Source organism: Globicephala melas, chromosome 19 (genome assembly GCF_963455315.2).
Source record: "Globicephala melas chromosome 19, mGloMel1.2, whole genome shotgun sequence".
NCBI lineage: Eukaryota > Metazoa > Chordata > Mammalia > Artiodactyla > Delphinidae > Globicephala > Globicephala melas.
In genome coordinates, this window is record NC_083332.1 from 38894236 (window position 1) to 38918082 (window position 23847).

A 23847-nucleotide genomic window follows, 5' to 3' on the forward strand; every position below is an offset into this window, starting at 1 on the left:
TTTGCATCACTGGTTTTCAAGTTATCTCTTGGGTTCTGTCATGTTGGGAGTGATGGGGCGATGGAATGGACAGGGTCTCTGGTCCTGTCTTTCACCTGTTTCAGTCATAGAAACTTCATATCTATGTGTTCTATATAATTACGGTACCTTGAGAAGAATAGCTTAATATAAGGATTCCTCTATTAAAAAAACAAGCAAAGCCAAGTAATTCTGCTTTATGCAGTTTCCCATAGTATAGATGAGACCACTGGGCCCTGAGAGGGGAAGCCATCTTCCAAAGGCTTTCAAAGATAGAGCTACGGTAGAGGTAGAACGCTCAGAAATACTGCCTTTTTTTCCTTATAGGACGTGCTGTGAGGCTGTTAGTAGGTGAAATTCCCAATAATCAATCTTTGGTGTGCACAAAGGTTCTGTTTAGTGTCCCTTAAGCCCAAAAGAGTTAGCTGGATATTTAAATAATGTATTACCATGGCCTGTATTGAGGATGGGATGATGGATGAAACCAATTCTAGATTCATCAGAATTTTACTTGGGACACCTTTGGACCAGGTCATGGCCGTGTTTAGGCCAGTTCACTTAAGTAGTGACCTCTGGGATTAGAGGCATTGCTAAGACATTAGACAGAATGAAGTTGCGGACGCTGTCCTGAGCATCATAGAACGTTTAGCAGCATCTCTGACCTTTTCCCACTAGATGCTAGTAACATCCCACCCCTGTCTCAGCTGTGACATATCCAGACATTGCCAAATATCTCGTAGACTACAAAACCACATTCAGTTGTGAACTACTCATTTGATGTAGGCACTAAAATAATTTATTTGATCATCACTTTTTAGCAGTATCCAAAAGAAAACTAAATTTACAATCCAAAACGATAAACAATATTGCACTTATCATAGAAAGCAAAAACAGAACTTGAGTCAAGACTAACGCAGCTTTTAGAGTGTTTGGTTTTTAACTGAGTTATAGTAACTGAGTTGTGCAGGCACTGAAGTGTTTGTGGATGTTTCAAAATGACCTGCTTTTCATGAACATCAAATTTTTGATCTATCTGCAGAAAAAAATGGATTGATAGCTGATATCAAATTTGATCCGAGATCCTGGATATAAAAAAAAAGTTTTCTTGCTATAAAATTTTAGCTGTGTGTCACTTACATTATATTATGTCACATCTCACAATGACATATTGCAATGTAATGCAATGTAAGTCACATAATAGACAACTGCAATTCATAACTTTCTGAACAGGGAGAGTCATTCTTTACAGAGAAGCTTCCCAAGGGGAGGGAGGGAATCCCTCTGCTGAGGTCACTCATAGCACTGATACTGCTGGCCTATCTGTGACTTATCTTCTCATCCTGTCTGTACTATTTATTTTTCCAACTTACCTTCCTTTTAAAACGGACCTTCCTTCACATCTTCTGATTGTGATGGAGCTGTCAATCAAGTGGCTTGTCTCCAGTGGAAGGTGGGGACTTACCCAGGCTGAACCAACAGGGAACTCAGGGCTGCTACTAGCCTAAGGTTGCATTTGTGTGAATTAAAATATGTATTCATCTTTTTGAAGTTACAGCCTCACAGAGTTCAAGGGCTTGGTGATGAGATGGTGCCTTTCTAAAAATGAGACACAGGAGACTGGGCTGGGATCATAGCTTCTCAAGGGGAGTGTGTGCTGGTTTTCAGTTGTCATTCCTCCCAGGGCTGAGGGCCTTGCACAGGGAGCAACTCATACAACTGTAGCCCTGAGCACATTTCATCTCTGTAAATACAGAGAATGGCTTTTGAGTCACATGCTCATCTCCTAGGTCAAACAGGGACCCCATTGTTTTAAACCAGGAATTGATATGAAACCTGGCATAGAGAAGATCTCTCATTTACAAACACCAAGCTGTGAGGTCTGTATAGGTCTACCTTGTCTGCAAGCTTTCTTTCCCACTCTTTGGAGAGAATGTACAGGGAAGGCAATATAGCACAGAGAAAGAAAGCAGAGGAATAGTGCTAGGGAAAGATAGGAACCTATAACATCTTTGGGGCACCTGGATCTGGTCATGATAAAAGCCAATTAAACTCTGGACTTTTTGTTATTTGGGCCAGTTTACATTTATTGTTTAGGTAATTTGAGTGGGTTCTTCTGTCACCTGTAAGCAAATAAGTTTTTAATAAGCATATGCACTCTCTCCATCTAGTTTTTTTTTTCTTTTTAAGAGAAGTGGTGTAAGCTCTTCACAAGCTCTTCTGTGTGAAGCTACATTAAATGCATGCATTCATTCAACCGTTTCTTACAGTTTTTAAATGCAGCCACCATCTGTTGCTCTTCCCTTCGAGCCCATGCAATATACTCTAAGGTCACATAGTTTGTTTTTTAAACTCCTTGTAACACTGTAAGTAATGCCTGGATGTACCCATCTTAAGAGAAGACTCGGGCTGAGAAATGCAATACTTATCAAAGTTCAGCTAACAAGCGATGCAGCCCATAGTAAGAACCCAGTCTGGGAGATGGCTTCCCTACCTTGTGTGACTGTCTGTCATTGCTCACTTTCATCATTGTTGCTTCTGAGAGTATTTTATGTATTAGAAGCCCAAGGATGTCACAAATTTGTCAGATCAAGGATAATAGAATCACAGCTGGAACAGCCCATGCTTCCCCTCTTTCTTCCAATTTTTTCTGCATCATAACTTTTTCCCTTCTAAGCCCTCTAAGAAAACAAACGAATGCATGCCGTATGTCAAGAGGCTCAGACCCTCACATTGTAATGTGAATGGTCTTGCTTCTATAAGCCCAACATCCAATGGACTTAAAAAAGTGGAGCTCGCAGGGACCCATGGAATTGACTAGTAAATTATGGACTCTACCTGCTTAATCTCCACAGTCTGGTTTTGGCCTTGGTTTCCTAAGTTTCCCCGAATCTCCTAACAAAACTGACTGATGACTTTCCTGACATCTTATTTTGTTCTTTTCATCTTTGCCCTCCTATGGAGCCATAGGTACCCATGGAACAAGCACCTTGGCTGGGTGCTACTCTTAAGAAGGAGAGTCACAGGTGGGAACATCTACATCCCTACTAGTGAGAAGTTTTTTTACGTTTTGGAAATTCCTGCTGCCATATCATCCTCACTAATTTGACCCTTCTTATCCCTTTTTGGGATCAGCTTGAGACCTAGGATACATTTCAGGGAAGGTTTTATATAGCTAGTTTAACCCCTTAAGTTCCATTCTTACCTGCTTCCTTCTTTCCTCTTGTAAGGTCCCACCAGCTTTGCTACTTGGTCCACCTGAATTATGGTACTAAAAACCCCACTGCTCTCCTGTTCTCTACCACCTGCTCATTCTCATCACCCTTCTGAGGAGGAAAGGCCCTGATGAGAGAAACTTTATGATGCTAAAACTGCATGTTCTATACTTACAAACAAGACCCAGCACATACTCCAGTAACATATTTCCAGGAGAATCTTGCACAGCCAAGATTTGGATTTTAAATTCTCATTTTACAATTCCAACATTGGAAATTGTGCCTTGAGAGAAATAAGTAATTCCTTGTTAATGGTGCTTTGCTTATTTTGAAAGACATTGTATTAAGGGATTAAGCAAGTGAGTAATATAATAAAAACGATGACTGCCTTTGGAAATGTGCTTCTTTATAGCTTTTACTTACAAACTTTGCTTATACTCTTTATACCCAGCATTATTTTTGTACTTAGGTTCTTATTCTTTTCCTCCAGTTCTTTTTAGAAGCTAATGTGCTTTTCTTCAGGTTTATTAATCAGAATACCGTATTGATTGCAATATCTGTGAAATATGGGTGTGTATTATATCTGTGAAATATGGGTGTGTGTTGAGGGCACATTGTATTTAATTGTCAGCTTTTTAGTGGAACATTATTTTTCGTAGCTGGATATAATGTTAATGATACATCTCATTAACAATATATTATATTTGGTGACATTAAAGTTTTAAGGCATCAGATTAGAGTTGAGGCTTTCAATCAGAAAAAGGCAAAGATAGTCTGTTGGCCTGATATGGTTTCAGGCCACTATGATTGGCTTATCTCCATTGCAAATGATTCACTAGACTATATTGAGGTATAGGTCCAGTGCCCTAGTTTAAGTCCCTACTTTGTTCTATATGAACATAATAACCCTAGAAATATCCAGGGAAGAAAGGATACTAATCTAGGTACCCGTCAAGTATTTATGTGCCCCTAACTTTAGATCATGTAAATGTCACATCCTATTACTAAAAAGTATGTAAAAACTGTTTATGTGGAATTGAAGTACTACAAAAGTCCCATTTCCAAAAAATAGTAAATATTTCTAAATGCTTTTTCTTTCCTTTTAATGCATTTTAGACTCTTTGTATTAAAAAAAAAGTTTGAATGATTTATCTGTGTTCTCTTCGTCCTAATGCGTTGTATATATATTTGAGTGGTTGTGTATGATCGTTGAATAGGATAATGCAGCCAGATCTTTCACCTTTTGAATTAGACAGTCCTTCCAGATTTTGGCAACATGTTGACTCTCAGTCAGTTTTTGTGGCTTTCATTTTTCTATATTTTTATATCATTTTCTATACCTATATAGAAAGATATCTTTCTATATCTTCACTAAATTTAGGGTGGAAAGTTGTGCAAGACTGAACCAGGTCTGTTAGCCCAATACAAGAGTCATTGTTCTCTTCCTAAGCATAGGAAACAAATGCTTTACTATGTTTCTTAATAACTCAGTATCATTGTAATGAATTTCAAAGACCCCTGTGAGGATCAGACACACACAGTCTAGAATCACACTTGGCATGTAGTAGATGCTCACTAAGCAGTAGGCATAATAAGGTTTTGTGTAGGCCTGCAATATCTACAGTAAATCATTTGTTTTAGTATTCTTTTTTGATGCTTCCAGCTTTTCTGTAACTAATACTGTGACTGTCTTCTCTGATGTTTAGCTATTAGTTTCTAACGTTCTATACTTTGAAAAAAGAAAGCACAAGTGTTTGAAAATTATAAATGAAATATCAACAGTTTTACTGAGCACATGTTCTAGAAGTATAGTGTCAGGCATTGAAAGGCAGCAGGTGCTACTGGTGAGAATGTAGCTTTAGAAGCTTGGTAGCAAGCTGCATTCTGTACCTGGCAGGTCAGTGAACATATCTGAGCTTCAATTTCCTCATCTGTAAAATGGCAATAACAATACTCACCCTGAATATATATGGTAATAGATAGATATTATGTAAATTATCTGAAATAATAGGTGCTCGATAAATTTTAGCTATTTTGTTTTGCACTTTGATATATAACTAATGCAGAGTAAGAAAGTACAGATTTGTCTTAAAATAACCACAGGACTTTTAAAAAATATCCTAAACAGAGATGTAAGCATACTTTCTAATCTTTATAATCATTTTTTATATTTCTCAATGAAAGTTATTTTGTAAGCAATTCTCTTTTCATGGTATGTAATGTTAGATTATTCCTTGAAAAAAAATGTTCTTACAAAATTAAACATCCATTTTAGAATAAATATTTTAGAAAGACAGAAAAGTTATAACAGGATTAATACAGGGGTATAGGTTTTCTTCTTGTTTGTTGCCTACCCAGTCAAAATGTGAATTTTATACAATTACCTGCGTACATTTTACTTCTCTTTCTTTGGGCAAAAAAGATAATGAATTCTAGATAATTGTCTCTTAACCATTCTAAAACTTTATTGAACTTTAGCCTACCAACATTCATAACAAAGGCAAGTTTTATGTCAACTCACAATATGTTTCAGAATATGGCCAAAGTTATTATTTGTTTGTTTTGTTTCTTTGTTTTGCGGTACGCGGGCCCCTCACTGTTGTGGCCTCTCCCGTTGCGGAGCACAGGCTCCGGACGCGCAGGCTCAGCGGCCATGGCTCACGGGCCCAGCCGCTCCGCGGCACGTGGGATCTTCCCGGACCGGGGCACGAGCCCATGTCCCCTGCATCGGCAGGGGGACTCTCAACCACTGCGCCACCAGGGAAGCCCCAAAGTTATTTTTTATTTTTAAGATATAAAACTGTGCACTGAGAAAAAAAATTAAATGTATCTATTACTGATGTACATAATGTGTAGATCATGATGTTTACATCGATTCACTTCCTAGGGCCATTAGTAACCTTTGTGTGCATGCCTGAGCGTGTGTGGAAAAACCTTCAAAGTGTGAGACGCACTGTTTATCCTATGAAAAGCATCAAGAATAGATGCAGATATACTCAAAATATGAAGTACTACTTCACTAATTTATTTTTGGGAATCAAGCAAACTCTTATGCTCATAGAGTTTATGAATCTCCATGTCTCACTGCATTTTTCTTTTAAAAACGTTTTTGGTAATTCCCTATTTCTCCTTTAAGTAAACTATTCATATATCTGATCATTCTTCCTTAACTTCGACAGGCACCTCTACCCAAAACTGTGTTTTATCTCTGCAAAAGTTAGTTCAAACTCTACCTTTTTGAGAGATTTTTCTGTAAATCAATACTGAATCCAGTAATTAAATACCTTCATAAAACTCTTAACTTTCCTTGTCTCCAGCCTTAGAAGATAAGCAAGACTTACCAATTCTGAACTACTGGAACCATGTATCATACATGATTGAGTTATTTTGATGTAGGGGAATAATTTAATTCTATAACATGTCCAGAAACCTGATCAATGAGTTATATACAACCTATAATATTGTAGAAGCATATCTTTTAATAATACTGTCCAGTATTTTAATGTGGATGAGATTTGGTACAATAATTTCTAATGTAAAGATCACTTCCATTTGCATTATGTCTTTTGAAGGTTGATAAAGACAAAATACATAGAGTATCTAAGTTCAGGTACTGCCCTTGGCATTTATCCTACATTCTTTCATTTGCTCATCCCAGCAATTTTGTTTTGACGTAGTTAAACACGGTCTGTTACAGAAAGTTAAAAGCCTTGTCCAAAGTCACATCTTCGTTAATTGGTGGATGTGGGATTTGTCTGATTTCAAAGTTTGTACTATTTCTCCTAATACCATGGGTTTGCACGCTCAGTATGTTAGAATAGATGAGTCCTTAGCTCCCAGCCCTAACCTATTCATTTTGTGTGAGAGGAAACTGAAGTCCAGGGAGAAGTATATCACAGTGTGACCTTGATGAAACTAGCAATGCCTGTCTGGCCAAATGAAAGCAGGAAACTCAGAGAAGGATGACTGTGTTCAGCACACCAGGTACCGTATCACCCTTTTTTCAGACTGCTTTAAGATAAACAGCCTTCAAAAGTCTGAGAATAATATACTCAAGCAATAGAGAGAGGAAATTCTAGTAGGCAGTCTACTAGGATGAAAGCAAAGGCAATGAGTAAACCAAAGAGGTCCAAGGACAACAATTACTATCTTCCTTTACGAAGTGCATCAGCACGTTCATTCTGGTGGCAGCTTAGGGAACAGAACAGGCAACAGATAGAAAATGAATCCAACATCATGTCCTGAAATCAGTACAATACCATCCTCTAGTTGCCAGGGGCCCTCAATAAACATTATACTACATTGAAAGTTAGCTAAAACATGTTAACTGACAGGTCTCTAAACCAGCTGTGCATAGCAACTGGAAAAGGCATGAACTATTTACAGGGAGACTTGGACCAAAACTAGAATGGATTCTAATAAACCTGCAAAAATAGAATCATCAGCCCCAGCTCACAGTGCTACAGCACAAATTGCAGTGATGACTGTGGATCACTGTGAATTTGGAAAGAGCTCACCAAAATTATTTGACTCTGCAAGCAGAAAAGCATTACAGAGTATAGTTCAGCATAGTTTGTCTAAGCTCAGGAATCACGAGGACACCAATCTGAAACTCACAGGAGAACCATGTGTTCATGAGTACAGATGTGTGTCACCACCCCGATCAGCCAACTGCTTTGTAAAGATGGGAGAGATGGAATCTAGGAGAACCTAACTCTTTATATAGAACCAGTTTCACAAGTTGGGTAAGATTTAAAAGGGAACATTGTTTATGACAGTATGGAAACTAGAATGTGTGATCATTCCTCCTCATATCATAGTATTTTGCAGGCTAGCCTGTGAATTTCTCCACTGTATGACAAAAAGCCATGTTAAATTATAGCTGTTCTCTCTGAGAATTCAAATTAGTATAAGACTGAGTCCTAAGGAGAACAAAAATACTCTGTACAGGAGGACAAAAACAGTGTATATGTGATTCACTGTTTTATTTTGAATTTCCAAAGTAGTGCCTTGCACGTGGTGAGCACTAAATAAATAGGTATTGAATGAATATATGAGTGAATAAAGATATGGTGTGTTATCAGTAACCTCAGAGGACAGTGGAGGAGATACTCCTTGACTCAAGACAGATACTCGTGTCTACCTTAGCAGTTATCACAGTCCTGCAAGAGAAAAGCAAATCAAACTTCACAGAAACCGTTAAGCACTCCATTGCTCTGCTCACAGATGAGGGGAACCTGGGTTGTTATGAATGACTAGAAATTAGCTAGATGGAAAATAGAGGGAGCAGAGGATGTATATTCCAGACAAAAGGAAGGGATATAAAAAACATAATTGGTTTTGCGTTTTCAACCTAAAGGATGTATAAGACAGGAACAAGGTAAAAGGGAGAGAGTGATGGAAAATAAAGTTGGGGTGATAGATGTCTCTCGTCGTTGCCTTTTTAAAGCACACTGCTATTGATTTTTAAAACATACATTTGAAGTCTCTGTATCTAGTATCTAATATCTTCATAATCTGCCTATTTACTAAGGCGCTACTAGCTCAAAAATTATATCATTCTATCAACTCTTAAATATCCTATTTGCCAATATATAGAGAGCTATATGCAATTGGATCAAGTCCTGTGGAAACCTACAATTTTTAGGTACTCTTTATTTTTATCCATTGATTATGTTATGGTAATGAGGGTTATATCCAAAGAACAACTTAAGTTACCCAAATACTCTTCTTTCCCATTTCTCCTTTCCCCTCTGCTTTACTCATGGTCAGTGTTGACCAGTAGGTTCAATTATTGGCCTTTCAGGTAAGGGACAGTTGAACAGCATATAACTACTTATCACCCAAATCCTTATTTTAGGTTCCTTTTTAATATTTTTGTTTGTTACATTGGGTGAACGAAAGAGGCTCAGGGGGTCACAAATTTGTAGAAGAAGGAGAGAAAGAGAGGAAGGAAACTAGTATTTATTGAGTGCCTTCTATTTACCAGACACTAAACTTAGCACGTTTTTATGTTTTTACTTAAATTAATATTTTCTTAAACAAAACAACATAGGGATAATTATTACTTTCAGTTTATAGATAAAGGCTCAAGGTTACTCAGTGATTCGTGTGAGTTCTCACAGTTCATGTTCAGAAGCGCTAGGATTCAAAACTAAATACTATTAACCAGGAAGCTTGTGCTATTCTGTATTCCACAAGGGCTCTCTCTTTTATCCTTCATTCTAATGCATCCCAAGTCAACCTTTTACATGTTTATCTATGCAAGTGTCCCCTTTACTGTTTCCAAATTATTTCTCTGCCTTCTCTATACACTTCAATAAACTGAAGGATCCAAAGCACATGGTGTGATATTCGGGTCACATCCCTAGACGGAACGCCACATATGCCTAATGTTGTGTCTATAAAGTGCTCAGATTAATTCAAAATGCAAACTTCTGGGCGGAAAAGAGATGAAATGATTGTCAACTACATTTAATACTTTTTTAGAAGAGGAAAATTTGCATAGACTGACAGCTCATTTTGTTTCCACATCCGATTTTAATATCTGGTTGTTCTTACCAGAGGACAGTCATGTTTATTTGGCACACACAAAATCCCCAGACCTATTTTCATGCTTGCAAATAGATGGTAAGTCAGTAAATAACATTATTCTTTAATGACACAAACAACAAAGTGGTCCAAACAAGATTTGATAAATTCAAAAAAAAGTTCTCTGAGTAATTCTTTTTACTTCCCCTAATGTTCAATCTATTCCTTTATCGTTCTATTTTTCTTTTGAAGCAAAAGTCTCAGAAAGCAAAATTCTCCAAAAAAAAAAAAGTTTCTATGCCATAAGGTATCTTTAAGATAACTGAGATAACTTCAAGATAACTAACCATGTGCCCATGTGTCTCTTCGTTTTTCTTTCAAAAACCCTCAGAATTAGAATTCTCTGTAAGAACCAGAAAAGATTGCTAGCAAATTGACAGCAAAGCTCTGAATCAACTCATAACTTTGAATAGCATATGGACAACACACATATGAGCATATGCAGTGTATCTAAATTACATCCATAGGAGTCAGCAGTCTCAGAACTAAATTGTCTTCTATAACATACACTGAAAAATAGATACTGTGCTGTGCTATGTCTGACCAGAGCAATAATTTTAGGATTTTCAGTTTTTGCAAAGGAAATTCTTAGCTTCTGTGGGTACTCTTGTATTATGATTTTTAAAAAAGCAAACAAACATACAAAAAAGATTCCGAGACGATACAAAATAACAAGAGTTTTCTAAAAACTACTTAAGCAAAGAAAATCTAGTTTTCTGAACCAAGCTATACAGTCACACTCAACTCAGAAAGTGAAAGTACAGATCTGTTATCTATTTTTCTTAGCTTGCACATCATCCTTAATTACAGTTTAAATGACAAAATGAAACATAAATGGCTTTTTATCAACGAAACATTGCTGGAAGCATAAACAATAAATTATGAATTACTGAAGCAGAAGCCTTTTTGGATCATGTATGCATAATGCTATTCTGCATATTCGGAATCCCAGTTGGCCCTTCTGTTCCATGCAAATTGAGCACCACCTTTTATGATTGAACACTGAGGAAGAACACCTTACTTCATATGGGTAAAAGCTAACACCAAATATGAAAGAGACCTCTTATCAATGTTTGATGCTGTGGAAAAGTCTACTATGTGAGCGGAGTAGACAGGGTCACCATGTCTACTGTATGTAGACATGCGTGTATAGGTATTCACTACCACACTCGGCCAAGCGCACAGTTTTCACGTGGTGCTTAGGTATGGTAGCCTGAGAAACCCAATAATAATGGATCCACTGTCACTGAGGGATTGAGGCTTCTTTTTTCTTTTTTTTTTTTTTTGCGGTACGCGGGCCTCTCACTGTTGTGGCCTCTCCCATTGCGGAGCACAGGCTCCGGACGCGCAGGCTCAGCGGCCATGGCTCACGGGCCCAGCTGCTCCGTGCGGCATGTGGGATCTTCCCGGACCGGGGCACGAACCCGTGTGCCCTGCATCGGCAGGCGGACTCTCAACCACTGCGCCACCAGGGAAGCCCGGATGGAGGCTTTTTAAAGACCACTTGGGGAAAGAGATGTTATTTAGGAAAGTCTTCTGTTAGTTGCAAAGCAACTTGGTGTAATGGAAGAATTTAACGAGACTGGTGGTGTCCAGAAAGAGGACAGTTGGCTTACCAAGGTCCTCTTTGCTGTGTGGATAATCAAGGAAGGCTTTTCAGGTCTAATTCAGCCCAGATGGGGCAGAGAGACTCTGCCTGCCTGGAAACCTAAATCCTGAATACAGGAGAGGTGTGCCTGAGGATTCAGCTGGAGAGACGATGGAGGGCTGAGGATCAGCTCTGGCTGGCTTGGAATGTGGAAAACGCACTTCCACTTTCAAGAAGTAAATTTTAGTTTGGGGACAAGAGGCGTCTGAATTAAGTTGACATTATTCAAAAAAGCAAAGGAAGACTCTAATTTTCCAGCTTATACAAAATGATTCCCACAGAGTCTGTGTGTTGGGAGGTTGTGGATGATTTAAAACAACTTGATATGCTAGAATGGAATGTCATCTTAACAAATTGGAAATTGGGATTAGCCATTTTATGGAGAAAGCTTAGTTTAATATTGGCAAAGGAGAGAGAGAAAAAAAAAAGCCTGCATATTTAAAACCAGGTCCAGGAATCCCAGCTATTTCGTGGCTGGTAAATATTTTCATTCTTTCCCCACCTTCTCATCTTCCTATTTTTTTCCCTTTTATTTTTCTATGATAATGCCCTTTAGACTGCAATACATTGCAATGCGTACTAGTAAGGATCATTAGTTTCACAACTACCAGTGAGGCCAATTTCAGAACTACTGTACAACATTCAAAAATCAACAGAGTTATAGCTGCAAAGGGACCTGGTTGAGAATGATAAGCCATCTCTTCCATGAAGAGATGGAAATTTAGGAATTAATGGATTCACATAAATAGGATCTTGTCCCATTTCATGATGGGTAATTTTCTATGTGCCAGACACTGGGATAATAGCTGTCTAAGCCCTCAGTTACTCATCCATCAAAGCACACCTAAGGGGTAGATAGGTAGTATCTGGTATTACAGATGATGGAACTGAGGCTTAAAATAACTTGCCTGTAGTCAGTATTCTCACAAGGGATATTTCTAGAGGATAAAAAGACATGAAACACATAGTGATTGAAGTTGGCCATTGAGTTGAGATGGAAACCCCACCAAATAAAACATGAATTATACTCTAAACAGGTAACCATGGAATGGATATTGAGATAACCCAAGACACACTTATTTCAAAGCTCTAATCACCATCTCCATTATCTAAATTAATTATCACAATCATGCCTTTAGAGTGAGGTTCTTGTTAATAGAATTTTGGTTAAAAAAGAGTCACCAAGAGGAGAAAATAAAAAATATTAGTGTCATCAGATATTCTGGTTCCCCTCTGTCTTTCCTTAAGCCTAATCAAGCTATAACTAAGGCCAAGTCTATGTCTTTCCTTCCCACAGACCCTCTTTAGGGGAGCGTTTTATGTTTATCCTTATTTCTCTATACATGTGATTCAAATATTTCAGTATAAAACATGAAGACGCCCATTTCTCCAGCCTGCTTTCTGTCAATTTCAATCAAATCTTTTAACTGCAACGTGCAGGCTGGCGAAGATCATGTTTCTGCCGACCTCACATTTTCTGCATGCAAGAGATTTCTGTATCTGGAAAAGGTTCATTTATCTTCCCTGACTTGTTAATATGTAATTGCTGAGTATCTTCTGTTTTCACAATTAGAATGGAAGCCACTACTGAAATGCTGTCAGTCAAACTCCTTTTGTTTATAAATTCATCCAACTGGAAGATGAAGAAACCGATGTCTGAGCTGTATAATTGAGAAGATTCAAGGCGTTGTGGTTGTTTGGTGTGTACATGTGATGTGAGTGACTCATCACATTTTTTTTTTTTTTTTTTTTTTTTTGCGGTACGCGGGCCTCTCACTGCTGTGGCCTCTCCCGCTGCGGAGCACAGGCTCCAGACGCGCAGGCTCAGCGGCCATGGCTCACGGGCCCAGCCGCTCCGCGGCATGTGGGATCCTCCCGGACTGGGGCACGAACCCGTGTCCCCTGCATCGGCAGGCGGACTCTCAACCACTGTGCCACCAGGGAAGCCCTCATCACATTTTTGACCTTTGTTTTCACCTTTATCTGTATTGAAGTTTGCTTTCCTATTCTGGCAGAAATATAATTCTCATATATTCAGAAAGAGAATTATTTATGAAATCACTCAACTGTATAGGAGACAAGAGACAGTTAATTTCTATCTCATTTTGTTTTTGATTATGAATTAGTCAGCTGAAAATTGCAGAAGGACCAAGCTGTATGAGAGAGGAGAATGATCACAGCAACTTCGAATTGAAAGACATGCTGCAAGTTTCTTAGAAAATGCCAAATACTGAAACCATCTCCCTTAAAGATCCAATTAAAAAGAGGGTTCATCCACCTATCAATTATGGATTTGAATGTTTTGGCTGTCTCAAAATATTAACCTTCATCTGCTGGGCTAGGACTTGTAAATCATGAAGTTCTCAGTGGAGAAACATCAGCTATTGACCATTTTAAAGTCCATCTGAAGAAGGAAAAGCAATCCTGAATATGAGTTTATCATTTGATTCTCTCACATTTCAAACATAAAATATACCATAGTTTTAAAATAAATAATGTCTAGTATTTGAATTTTTTTGGTTGTTTTGTGTTCTCTCATCATTAATAAGGAATGAGAAACAGGCTCACAAGACAACATTTTATCTACCTTCTTATCAGTATATCTCCACCATTTTAAACCTGACAACTTCTTTCCATTGCTTTGTTTCTAAATGTTAAGAGGAGACAAACTGTGTTTTTTTTCCTACTTTCATGGAAACTATCCAGATGCCAAAAAAGTGAAACAAAACTCATGCATTTCTGATCCAGGAAAAGGGAGATAGAGTATAAACTTGACATATCTGTTCCAGAGACCTGTGTTCATGATTAATTCTATGGAGATGTTGAATATTTGGATCCTAAATCCAAAATCACAGAGAACATATGTCCTAGTTTCCACAAGACTGTCCTGGTTTATGGTGTTTCTAGGCATAAATATAAATAGCAACCCCTTTCACTTTAAAAAATATCCCATTTGGGACAATATATGGTCACTCTTTGCAAAATAAATCAACACATAATTTTAAATAAACAGTCAGGGCACAGAGAGTGTTCTTTCTGTCCATTTTGTGATACCTAGCTTTTTTTTTTGCAATTATTTCACACACACACACACACACCTGTGAGGTAAGTCAAACCTTAAATCCTATTTTCTAGTTTCAAGATAAAACAGATAATCCACATGCCTTAAATATTCTACTACGGGGTTTATTGAAATGTGGGTTGCAGCACGAAGAGTTTTCCTAGGTGTACAAACTTCTACTTCGTACTAATTCTAAAAAGTAGAGAAAACACTTGAAATTCATCCACTGTAGGACTAAAATCTCCTCTTTCAAGGGTTTAGGGCATAATAAATATAGTACAAAACTACACTTTCACAGGCACCCAGTAACTACCTCTCATTCATCCAGCATATGTTTACGCCGTGTCTTGGACGGGCCATACCTGTAATGGGCACATCTTGAAATTGCAGAATGCACAGAAAGCGCCAAGGAGCTCAGACCTTTGGGATGGGAAAACACTTCTTCCCAGAGAATCTTTAAATGTAGGGCATTTGATATGCAAAAATAATGACTAGTACCTATGAGCTCACAATCAAAGTAAGCATGGCTCACACTTCTGCACAGACTTTCAGCTCAGTTTGGAATTGCCGAGGGGGCTCTCATCTTAGGCGTGGTCACGGGGCTTCCACAAAAAAAAGAAATGTTGGCGGCGTTATCCAAAAAACAAAGACAATGTACTTGGATTAGAGCTCCTAATTCAGGGAGGCTAACACTTGTAACTCCTCTATTGAGGAGAAAGATCAAGATTTCATTTCCTTAAGGTTTATAATAGTGGAAGCCAGCTGAATGAGTAATATCTATATCATAGCTTTCTCATTTCCTTTTCTGTGATGCATCCCCAAAGAACTAAGTAGCATTTTGTTAAAGGGTAAGGCCAGAATATATTTAACAAGAGCCAGAAAATGTTATTTCACTTCATAAAGGAAGTTTTACCAAAACTCACTACCTCCTTGAAACAGAACACAGAAAATGAACCAAATGTCATGAGCCAAATTTTACTCTTCAGATTGAGCATAGTTTTTATATAGACCATTCATAAATCTAAACACTTGCCTATAGTAAAGCCAGAAGACAGCCCCAGATGATACATTTATTCTGCTAATCATTCTAAAACAGCTGAAACTAAGGCTTAAATACTTCTGAGCCAAAATAGACAGCTAAAAATCCTTGTTAAATGTACAGCAGCTTAGTAAAGAAAAACGCACAGATGAGATAGACTTTTTTTAAATGATCTATGACCTTCATATGTAATAGACAAGAGTTAAGGGAAATGGTTAACCCGAGCTTGGTTCTCAAGAAATAATGAAATGGATTAAATATTTTCTGTGAGTAAAAGACTTAACAAGAAAATCAGTTCATATTAGCTCCAAAATAATACTGATAAGGAGTGTCCTTCAAGAAGGATTTTCTGATCTAATTGCTATTGTCAAAGTTGGTACAGGCTTAAGACAAATACCTCTAATGTGTACCCACAAACCAGATGAAATTAGAATAGGCTTTCCCTAAAGACTTGGTAAACATTCAATTAAAACTTAACAACTGCCAAGTATAAGCCAGCCCCTCCTCTATCAGATATCTCGGTATAATGTACTTGGATAACATCAGATATCTCAGTAAAATCATTGGAACTTTCACAGGGGTTAAATCTTACTGTCCGTTTTTTTTTTAAAGTAAGGTGATTGAGGTATTCCCCGGGATAAAATTAACTTGCACATTCACAATTCCCTTATCTATTGTTTCAATATTGGAAAGAGGAAGTGATGTAATTACCATGCCTTTAGGCTGATAAGCTAAGTTTCAACTGCTCATAGTGAAGAAAAATTATTTTACTTGATATTTTCAGTCATATTATGAAATCACATCCTATTTTCCAATGTATATTCTACCCTGTTTCACAATGCTAATGTATTTACCTTCATTTTTCTTGATGGTAAAATTCGGATTGTTGACCATTTCTGGAAGAAGGCTGTATAAGAAATAATGTCCGTTTTTGGGCTCATCTTTGTCCGTGGCACTCACTGTTTGAATGACCTGTAACATAAAACTTGACGTCAGCACTTCTGATGACATCAGAGGGCTTGCACTGCCTTTAAAAGCTGAGTGACATTCCTTTAGTAGAGTGATACTTTGGTCCAAGGAATATTTTTCAGTTTTCTAAGTTGTTATGGATGGTTCACACCAAGAATAAGGAGAAACATTCATCACTTTAAAACCTAGCTTTGATAAACTGATGAAAATTAGGGTCACTACTTTTGTGTCCATTTGGTATCTGTGGCTTGAAATGGCAAATTTAAGGGTATTTGAAAATTCCACTGGGCAATTACAGGCTTCTTTCCACTTTGAGTATGTACAGGCTTCAAGAATGAAATCTGGGATTGTTACAGTGATTGTAGTGTGGCTCTTGGGAGGATGTTGGAGGTAAAGTACTTAAATCTTGAATCCTCACAACTCCTCTTTCATTTTACTCATTAGGTTACAAGTGTTTGCAAATAGAATGTTCCTCGGCACAAACATCACTGCCACAAACCTTTCTGAAGAGTTGCATCTCTTCCCTCCCAATAATGAATACTGTTTTTAAAGCTAGTGGATAACACATGCAAACAATGCTTTGGAGTGTATCCTGAGATGAATAAATTATAGGGATTAGAAGAATTACCACCGTGCAGAGAACTGTTTGGATAGATACACATACTCAGAATTGGTGCCAGTTGAATGTGCTTATTTCAGTTGCAAAGCTGCATTAACTTAGTGCTAAGTTGTTCCTTGGGATGTCAGAGAATTAGCTTAATAATTCATATTTATGAGTCTGTGATATTAATAACTTCCATATGAAACACTGGGCAACAGCTAATGTAGTAAAAATTATAGCTTAAACTACTACTGTAAATAGTTACAACATAATTTCTACCAAAAAAAAATGCCTATGAAGCATGATAGTCAAGGGTATAATCAGATTTACCATAAAAAATTAACAGGGAAGTACTCTCAGGTTTGTGAAATTTAGAGAATTATGATGCCTAATGTTGTGTCAGTTTAAACAATTATGTGCCACTGAACTTTGTCAGTGTCATTGAAGAGAAAAAAATGGATCACTTCTTTGTGAGAAAGAGACATCATTGCCTTGTAACTTATCACCTAAATAAGATATCACCACAATTTAAGAACATTTTCAATAGCTGTGAAGTTTTGCATTGTTATCACCCACATGGTATACGATAAGCAGTGCATCAAGGTTATTTGGGGCATAAATGAAATAACTTCTCTCATTTTCTATTTCTCCATTTTTGTAAATGGAACATATTCCTACTTTGTAGGTGTTTTACTCCTGTTAAAGACCTTGTGAAATGTCTTATAACTGTACTTAGCTTGAGTAACAATATAACAAAAAATAGCACAAAATATAACTCATGGTGGAGACAGTGAGATAGTCATTAAGTTGATGGACTCTGAGCTGCCTTGACAGAAGTCATAGCCTTATCCTTTACTCATTGCATGAAATGGAGGGATTTACTTAACTCTTTGAAACTCAGTATTTCTAAATTTTAAATAAAAGAATACTTTTCTCATAGGGTCGTTTTAATTCTTTATGTAAATTCATGTCAATCTGTTAATACAGTGTCTGGTTCCTAGTAACTGTTCAATGAGTATTAGTCATCATCATTATTATTTATTATTTTTTCTTAAGGTCACTACCATTTATTCATGACATAGCACATTGATAAGTGTAACTAACAACTTAGATGTTACACAAACGGGCCTCGCTTCCATCAGATTAGGTGGGAAAGCAATTATATTTACTATATCTAAACAGCTAGCATATTTGCCTTGACATTTAGGTGCAGAGAGATTCCTTGGGCTTCTAGTTTTATAAAGAAGAAAGAATTAAAGTACAAGGGGAAAAACTGAAACACAGATGACTCTTTTATAGACAACCTACATGTACAAATATTTAACAGAATAATTTGACTTGAGCCTTCTTCTGGGCAGTTATGAAGAACAAAGGGGGGAAAGTTCCTTGTGAGCACATGTAGCATCGTCTTCTCCCTTTACCCAATTTTGTTTCAAAAAGACTTCTAGGGCTTCCCTGGTGGCACAGTGGTTGAGAGTCCGCCTGCCGATGCAGGGGACGTGGGTCCGTGCCCCGGTCCGGGAGGATCCTACATGCCGCGGAGAGGCTGGGCCCGTGAGCCACGGCCACTGAGCCTGCGCGTCCGGAGCCTGTGCTCCGCAGCGGGAGAGGCCACAGCAGTGAGACGCCCGCGTACCGCAAAAAAAAAAAAAAAAAACAACTTCTATTCCCAAGTGCACCTGTTGAAGAAATCATTCCTGAAGTGTGTGAGCGCATGTGAAGAAAAAGAGCAAACAAAGAAAGGATGTCTCCACAGTGGCTGTATCAATTTACATTCCCACCAACAGTGCAAGAGGGTTCCCTTTTCTCCACACCCTCTCCAGCATTTATTGTTTGTAGACTTTTTGATGATGGCCATTCTGACCGGTGTGGAGGTTCCTTAAAAAACTAAAAATAGAACTACTATATGACCCAGCAATCCCACTACTGGGCATATACCCTGAGAAAACCATAATTCAAAAGGGTCATGTACCAAAATGTTCATTGCAGCTCTATTTACAATAGCCAGGACATGGAAGCAACCTAAGTGTCCATCGACAGATGAATGGATAAAGAAGATGTGGCACATATATACAATGGAATATTACTCAGCCATAAAAAGGAACAAAACTGAGTTATTTGTAGTGAGGTGGATGGACCTAGAGACTGTCATACAGAGTGAAGTAAGTTGGAAAGAGAAAAACAAATACCGTATGCTAACACATATATATGGAATCTAAGGGGAAAAAAAGGACATGAAGAACCTGGGGGCAAGACGGGAATAAAGACACAGACCTACTAGAGAATGGACTTGAGGATGGGGGAGGGGGAAGGGTAAGCTGTGACAAAGCGAGAGAGCGGCATGGACATATATACACTACCAAACGTAAAATAGATAGCTAGTGGGAAGCAGCCGCATAGCACAGGGAGATCAGCTCGGTGCTTTGTGACCACCTAGAGGGGTGGGATAGGGAGGGTGGGAGGGAGGGAGACGCAAGAGGGAAGAGATATGGGAACATATGTATAGCTGATTCACTTTGTTATAAAGCAGAAACTAACAAACTATTGGAAAGCAATTATACTCCGATAAAGATATTTTTAAAAAACACATGAAAAGATGCTCAACATCGCTAAAAAAAGAAAGAGGATGTCTTGTATTCTGGGGTGGGAATCATTCGTAACTAAGAGCATTCTTAACGTGTATTTAATGGATAGAGCTCCTACAAGCAATACCATTTCTAAGTCATCTGCATGAAAAAGACTCATACGTGCTGGCGAGTGAATCTACATGTTACGCTCTCACAACCAAAACAAAAGAGACAATAATTTAGCTTACCTGAAGTAAATGAGTATAATTACCTGTCATACCACATCTCAGAAGTTTGGTCTAAATATTACATCTGCAATAAATATTTTTTCCACCATTTATTTAAGTCAGGAAATCTGTTAGACATGCAATTTCTGAGCTTGCCGAACCAAAAAATCTTGGGACAGGGCCTAGAAATCTGCATTTTAAAGTCTTGTAGGTGATTCTGATGCATGCTTAAGTCTGGGATCCACTCTTTTGAGTCAAGGGAGAAGATTGGTGTCCATAGGTCTCTTATTACTGTTCATTAAAAGAGTTTGTACTGTCAAGTTTACATCAAAATCAGTGCATGATGTGTTGGGAAAAAAGTGATGAAATGGTGAATCTTTAAATTAACTTCCAAATATCCTATGAACTAGCTATGGTTAAGACTTTGGTTTAAACCATTTTTGACACTTCATTTTATTTTAATGCAGTGGCCACTGTCTGATCATTTTCTCTGAGAGTAGATGCCTGGTAGATCACTTGAAGGACTTTATGCTATTAAAATGCGTTAAGTTACCCACATTTAAAAGGCTGAAATTTTCATTGATGTAATGACATCTGAACACATTTGGCTTTAAACAACAGGAGAAAAAGAATAGATTTATTCAAGGAAGTGCACCTCCACACAAGCAGATTTTATAGGTACACTGAGTTGATGGCAAATGAAAACTGCATGCATTTCCCACTGTGAGCTACTTGGACATCAGCTGATTTTTAAGTAATTGGACAACTATTTCATGAAAATGATATCAAAATTTCTGAAGAGGTCATAGATTTTTACTAGTAAATATACAGCATTTAGCTTAAATATTTTCCTTTCTAGCAATAAAGTTAGGACGCAGTTGAAAAATCTAACGCTTGATAATTTATTGTGGATTAATTTCAAGGGAAGGTAAAAGCTAATATACTTCTCTATCAGAAAAACAAAGCATATCTGAGATCGGGCATAAGGAAATGAATTTCAAGGCCATACTTGAATTTCCATGGGAGCAGACTCTGATCTATTTCTTGAGAGTACTGATTTGAAATCAAATGACCTTCCTAAGCGTAAAACTGAAAAGAAATTTTTTTTAGAACTGTCGGCCATATCGTAATTCTGACTCTTTTTTAAAAAATTATTCATTGTTTATCAATAATGCTAAACCTCAGGTCGCTTTAATTAATATAGTTTATTAAACATTATTTTAGATTTTTATAGTAACTCAAAAGAAGTTAATAGTAGTAGGTTTCACTGTCATTATTAACTTTTCAAAAGGCAAGCAGCCAACAAACAAACACATTTCTGATTATCTGATCTGTTGACAACCTTAAAACTCTCTTGGAATCTATTAGAATATCCCCTGTGAGTTCCTGTAGTTATTGTTCATTGATTTGTTCTTAGATGATGAGTTGGGTTCCCCCCCCCACTGCTATTAGAACAGTGTCTGGCACATAGTAGCTTTTTAATAAGTATTGTCTAAATGAATAAATGAATGGATGAATAAATAATCATGTCAGGCATGTTTTAGCATCACTACTAATTCTTATGTAACTTTGAGAGGTAGGTATGAAGAGATTTATCAGAACGCTAGTGCATCAAAGACATTGTAACATCTGATCCCAAGTGAATTAGGTAACAAACTCCCTACATCTTCCTGCTCCGCATGTCAGACTGCCTCAAAATCTTGTTGGCATTCATATCTTCCGCATGTGTACTTAGTTAAATTGGGGCTTAGACTTCCAATATTTTGGAGAGTGCATAAAGATGAACTTAACCATTCTTGACATTCAGGTACTTTGCTTTATGGATATTAAGGTTCCCTTTTGATTTCGAAGGTGGTAGAAAGAGAGTGAGTGAGGAGACATCAAAGGCAGTACAGCATAATTTTTGGTTTTCTATTCATTCTTTTGCCTATTATTGATAGTTTATTTCTGGTTACCAATGTTAACATTTGGTTTTCTATTCATTCTTTTGCCTATTATTGATAGTTTATTTCTGGTTACCAATGTAAACGTTCCTGAAATACTAGCTTCTATTTCTTAGAGCAGTAGTCTTCAACTTGAGGAAGGAAAAGATGATACATGAAAGTAAAATTGTATGAAATTATTTATATATGCACATATATGAAGGAAAAGTCCAGAGCTTTTATCAGATTATCAATGGTGTCCATAACTGAAGGGAACAAAACAAAATAGGCTAAGAGCCATCCCCTGAAAGAGCGGTCTTTGCAAATACAAATTTTGTCTACAAGAGAAATCAAGTTATACCAATGATAACATTGAAAAAGGAGGACATACAGGAATTTGAGGAAACTATATGAAAACCCACATGACCCAATTATCCTCAGTTATTTCAAAACTGTGTAACATAGTTCAAATTGAGCACTGCTCATATCCATTTAATGGACAGTTCCTGGATACTTTTTTTATAATTTGTAAGGCAATCCAGTTTCTATCAAGATTTTTCTTTTCCTCCCCAAAGTGTTGTCCCATGTCACGTTTCTTTGCATGAATATGTCTTTGTCTTTAAAAAGTATTAGGCGGCTACTTAGAGCATGTATCTTAGAGGTCTGACCTATAGAAAACACAACAGGAGAATGTAGATTAGATTGTATATGTTTCTTTTAAACACTAAGTGAAGTCCTCAGTCCTCTCGGTAGACATCTGGGGCCTGTGCCTTCATTAATCCACCACAGAACTTCTGACATTTTCCTCAGTTTCGTTCTTTTACAGTCCCTTTCCCTTTACTGTAACTAAGTTAAGGTAAAATGATACAAAGCAAGGACTCTTAAAGGATGTATTTACACAAAGTTTGAATTTTCCAGTTTCTCCTGTTTCTTATTTTCTTTTGCTTGTCTCTGCATATTTCATCTGTATTTTGTGCATCTCTGAAATGATCAATATTTTTGAAAAATTACTCCATCACTTGCTGTGCTTTGAAAACCTCATTAGTAAAGTCCACAGTTTTTAACACAATTTAGAAGTCTCAACTGCCTTTTTAGTCTTACCTCCTCTCCATCTTCCACTACACAACTTCACAGGAATATTTCCTGATGCCTCATTAATACCATAAACATTACTTCCTAGGCTGAAAATGCATCCTATTGTTTATTCTTCTTAAGCAAGATTTTTCCAGCTGGCTTCCATTTGCCACTAGTTGTATAGTTTTCTCTGAAGGAAATTCAAAAGATTTTATAATCAGCTATGTTTGGTAAATGCCCAAGACCATTTGGTTCTAGCCCTTTGGGGATTCATATGTATTTATAAATGCAAGGGGATCTTACAGTGAAACAAAACCAGTAGAAGATAATGTTCTTTAATTTCGGTTAATACAGTGGTTCCCAATCTTATTGGGAAAAACATGCGCACACACACACCCAGACACACCACACACCATACCATATACTGACATGCTATACCCTGAAAGTGTTTCTCAGGCTGTCACTTTAAGACACGCTACCCTCTAGAATATAAGTCTTAAAGGCCCGGAGACCTCTGTAATCTCCTTTTGAAGGTGTTGTCTCTACATAGCTTGGTGGTTATAGCACTAATTCCATTTGCATCTCTGCCCTTCCAACAATACATCAGCTTCTCTCGGTACCAGATCTTACCCAATTTATGTCACTAACACAAAGCCTAATATGACTAAAACCTCCTCATAGCTAGTGTCATTTTTACTTTCTTGAAAAAGACGTGCTCATCACCATGGCTTCCATGAACAAATAAAAACAAGCATACACATGTGCATACCACGCTTCCATCTAAATTCTTATTTACTACCTTGTAGGTTGAAAATAAAATGAAGAGAGAACATCAGTCAGTAACGACCCAAGATTTGTAAACAATCCTTTATACCATTGTTTCTTCTGTGGATCATCAATCCTAATATTTAGGCGAAG

The 23847-nt window shown here is 37.4% G+C and overlaps 1 protein-coding gene across 6 annotated transcripts in view; it reads right to left on the reverse strand.

The window, feature by feature from the left end:
* Nucleotides 1–23847, reverse strand: part of CDH8 (cadherin 8) — a 380312-nt gene that overhangs the window by 41628 nt on the left and 314837 nt on the right. For all 6 annotated transcript variants that reach the window (XM_060288665.1, XM_060288664.1, XM_030863783.2 and 3 more), the window contains one exon: nt 16424–16541. In XM_060288665.1, coding sequence (XP_060144648.1) covers nt 16424–16541 — 118 coding nt within the window. The remainder of the gene's footprint in view (nt 1–16423; nt 16542–23847) is intronic.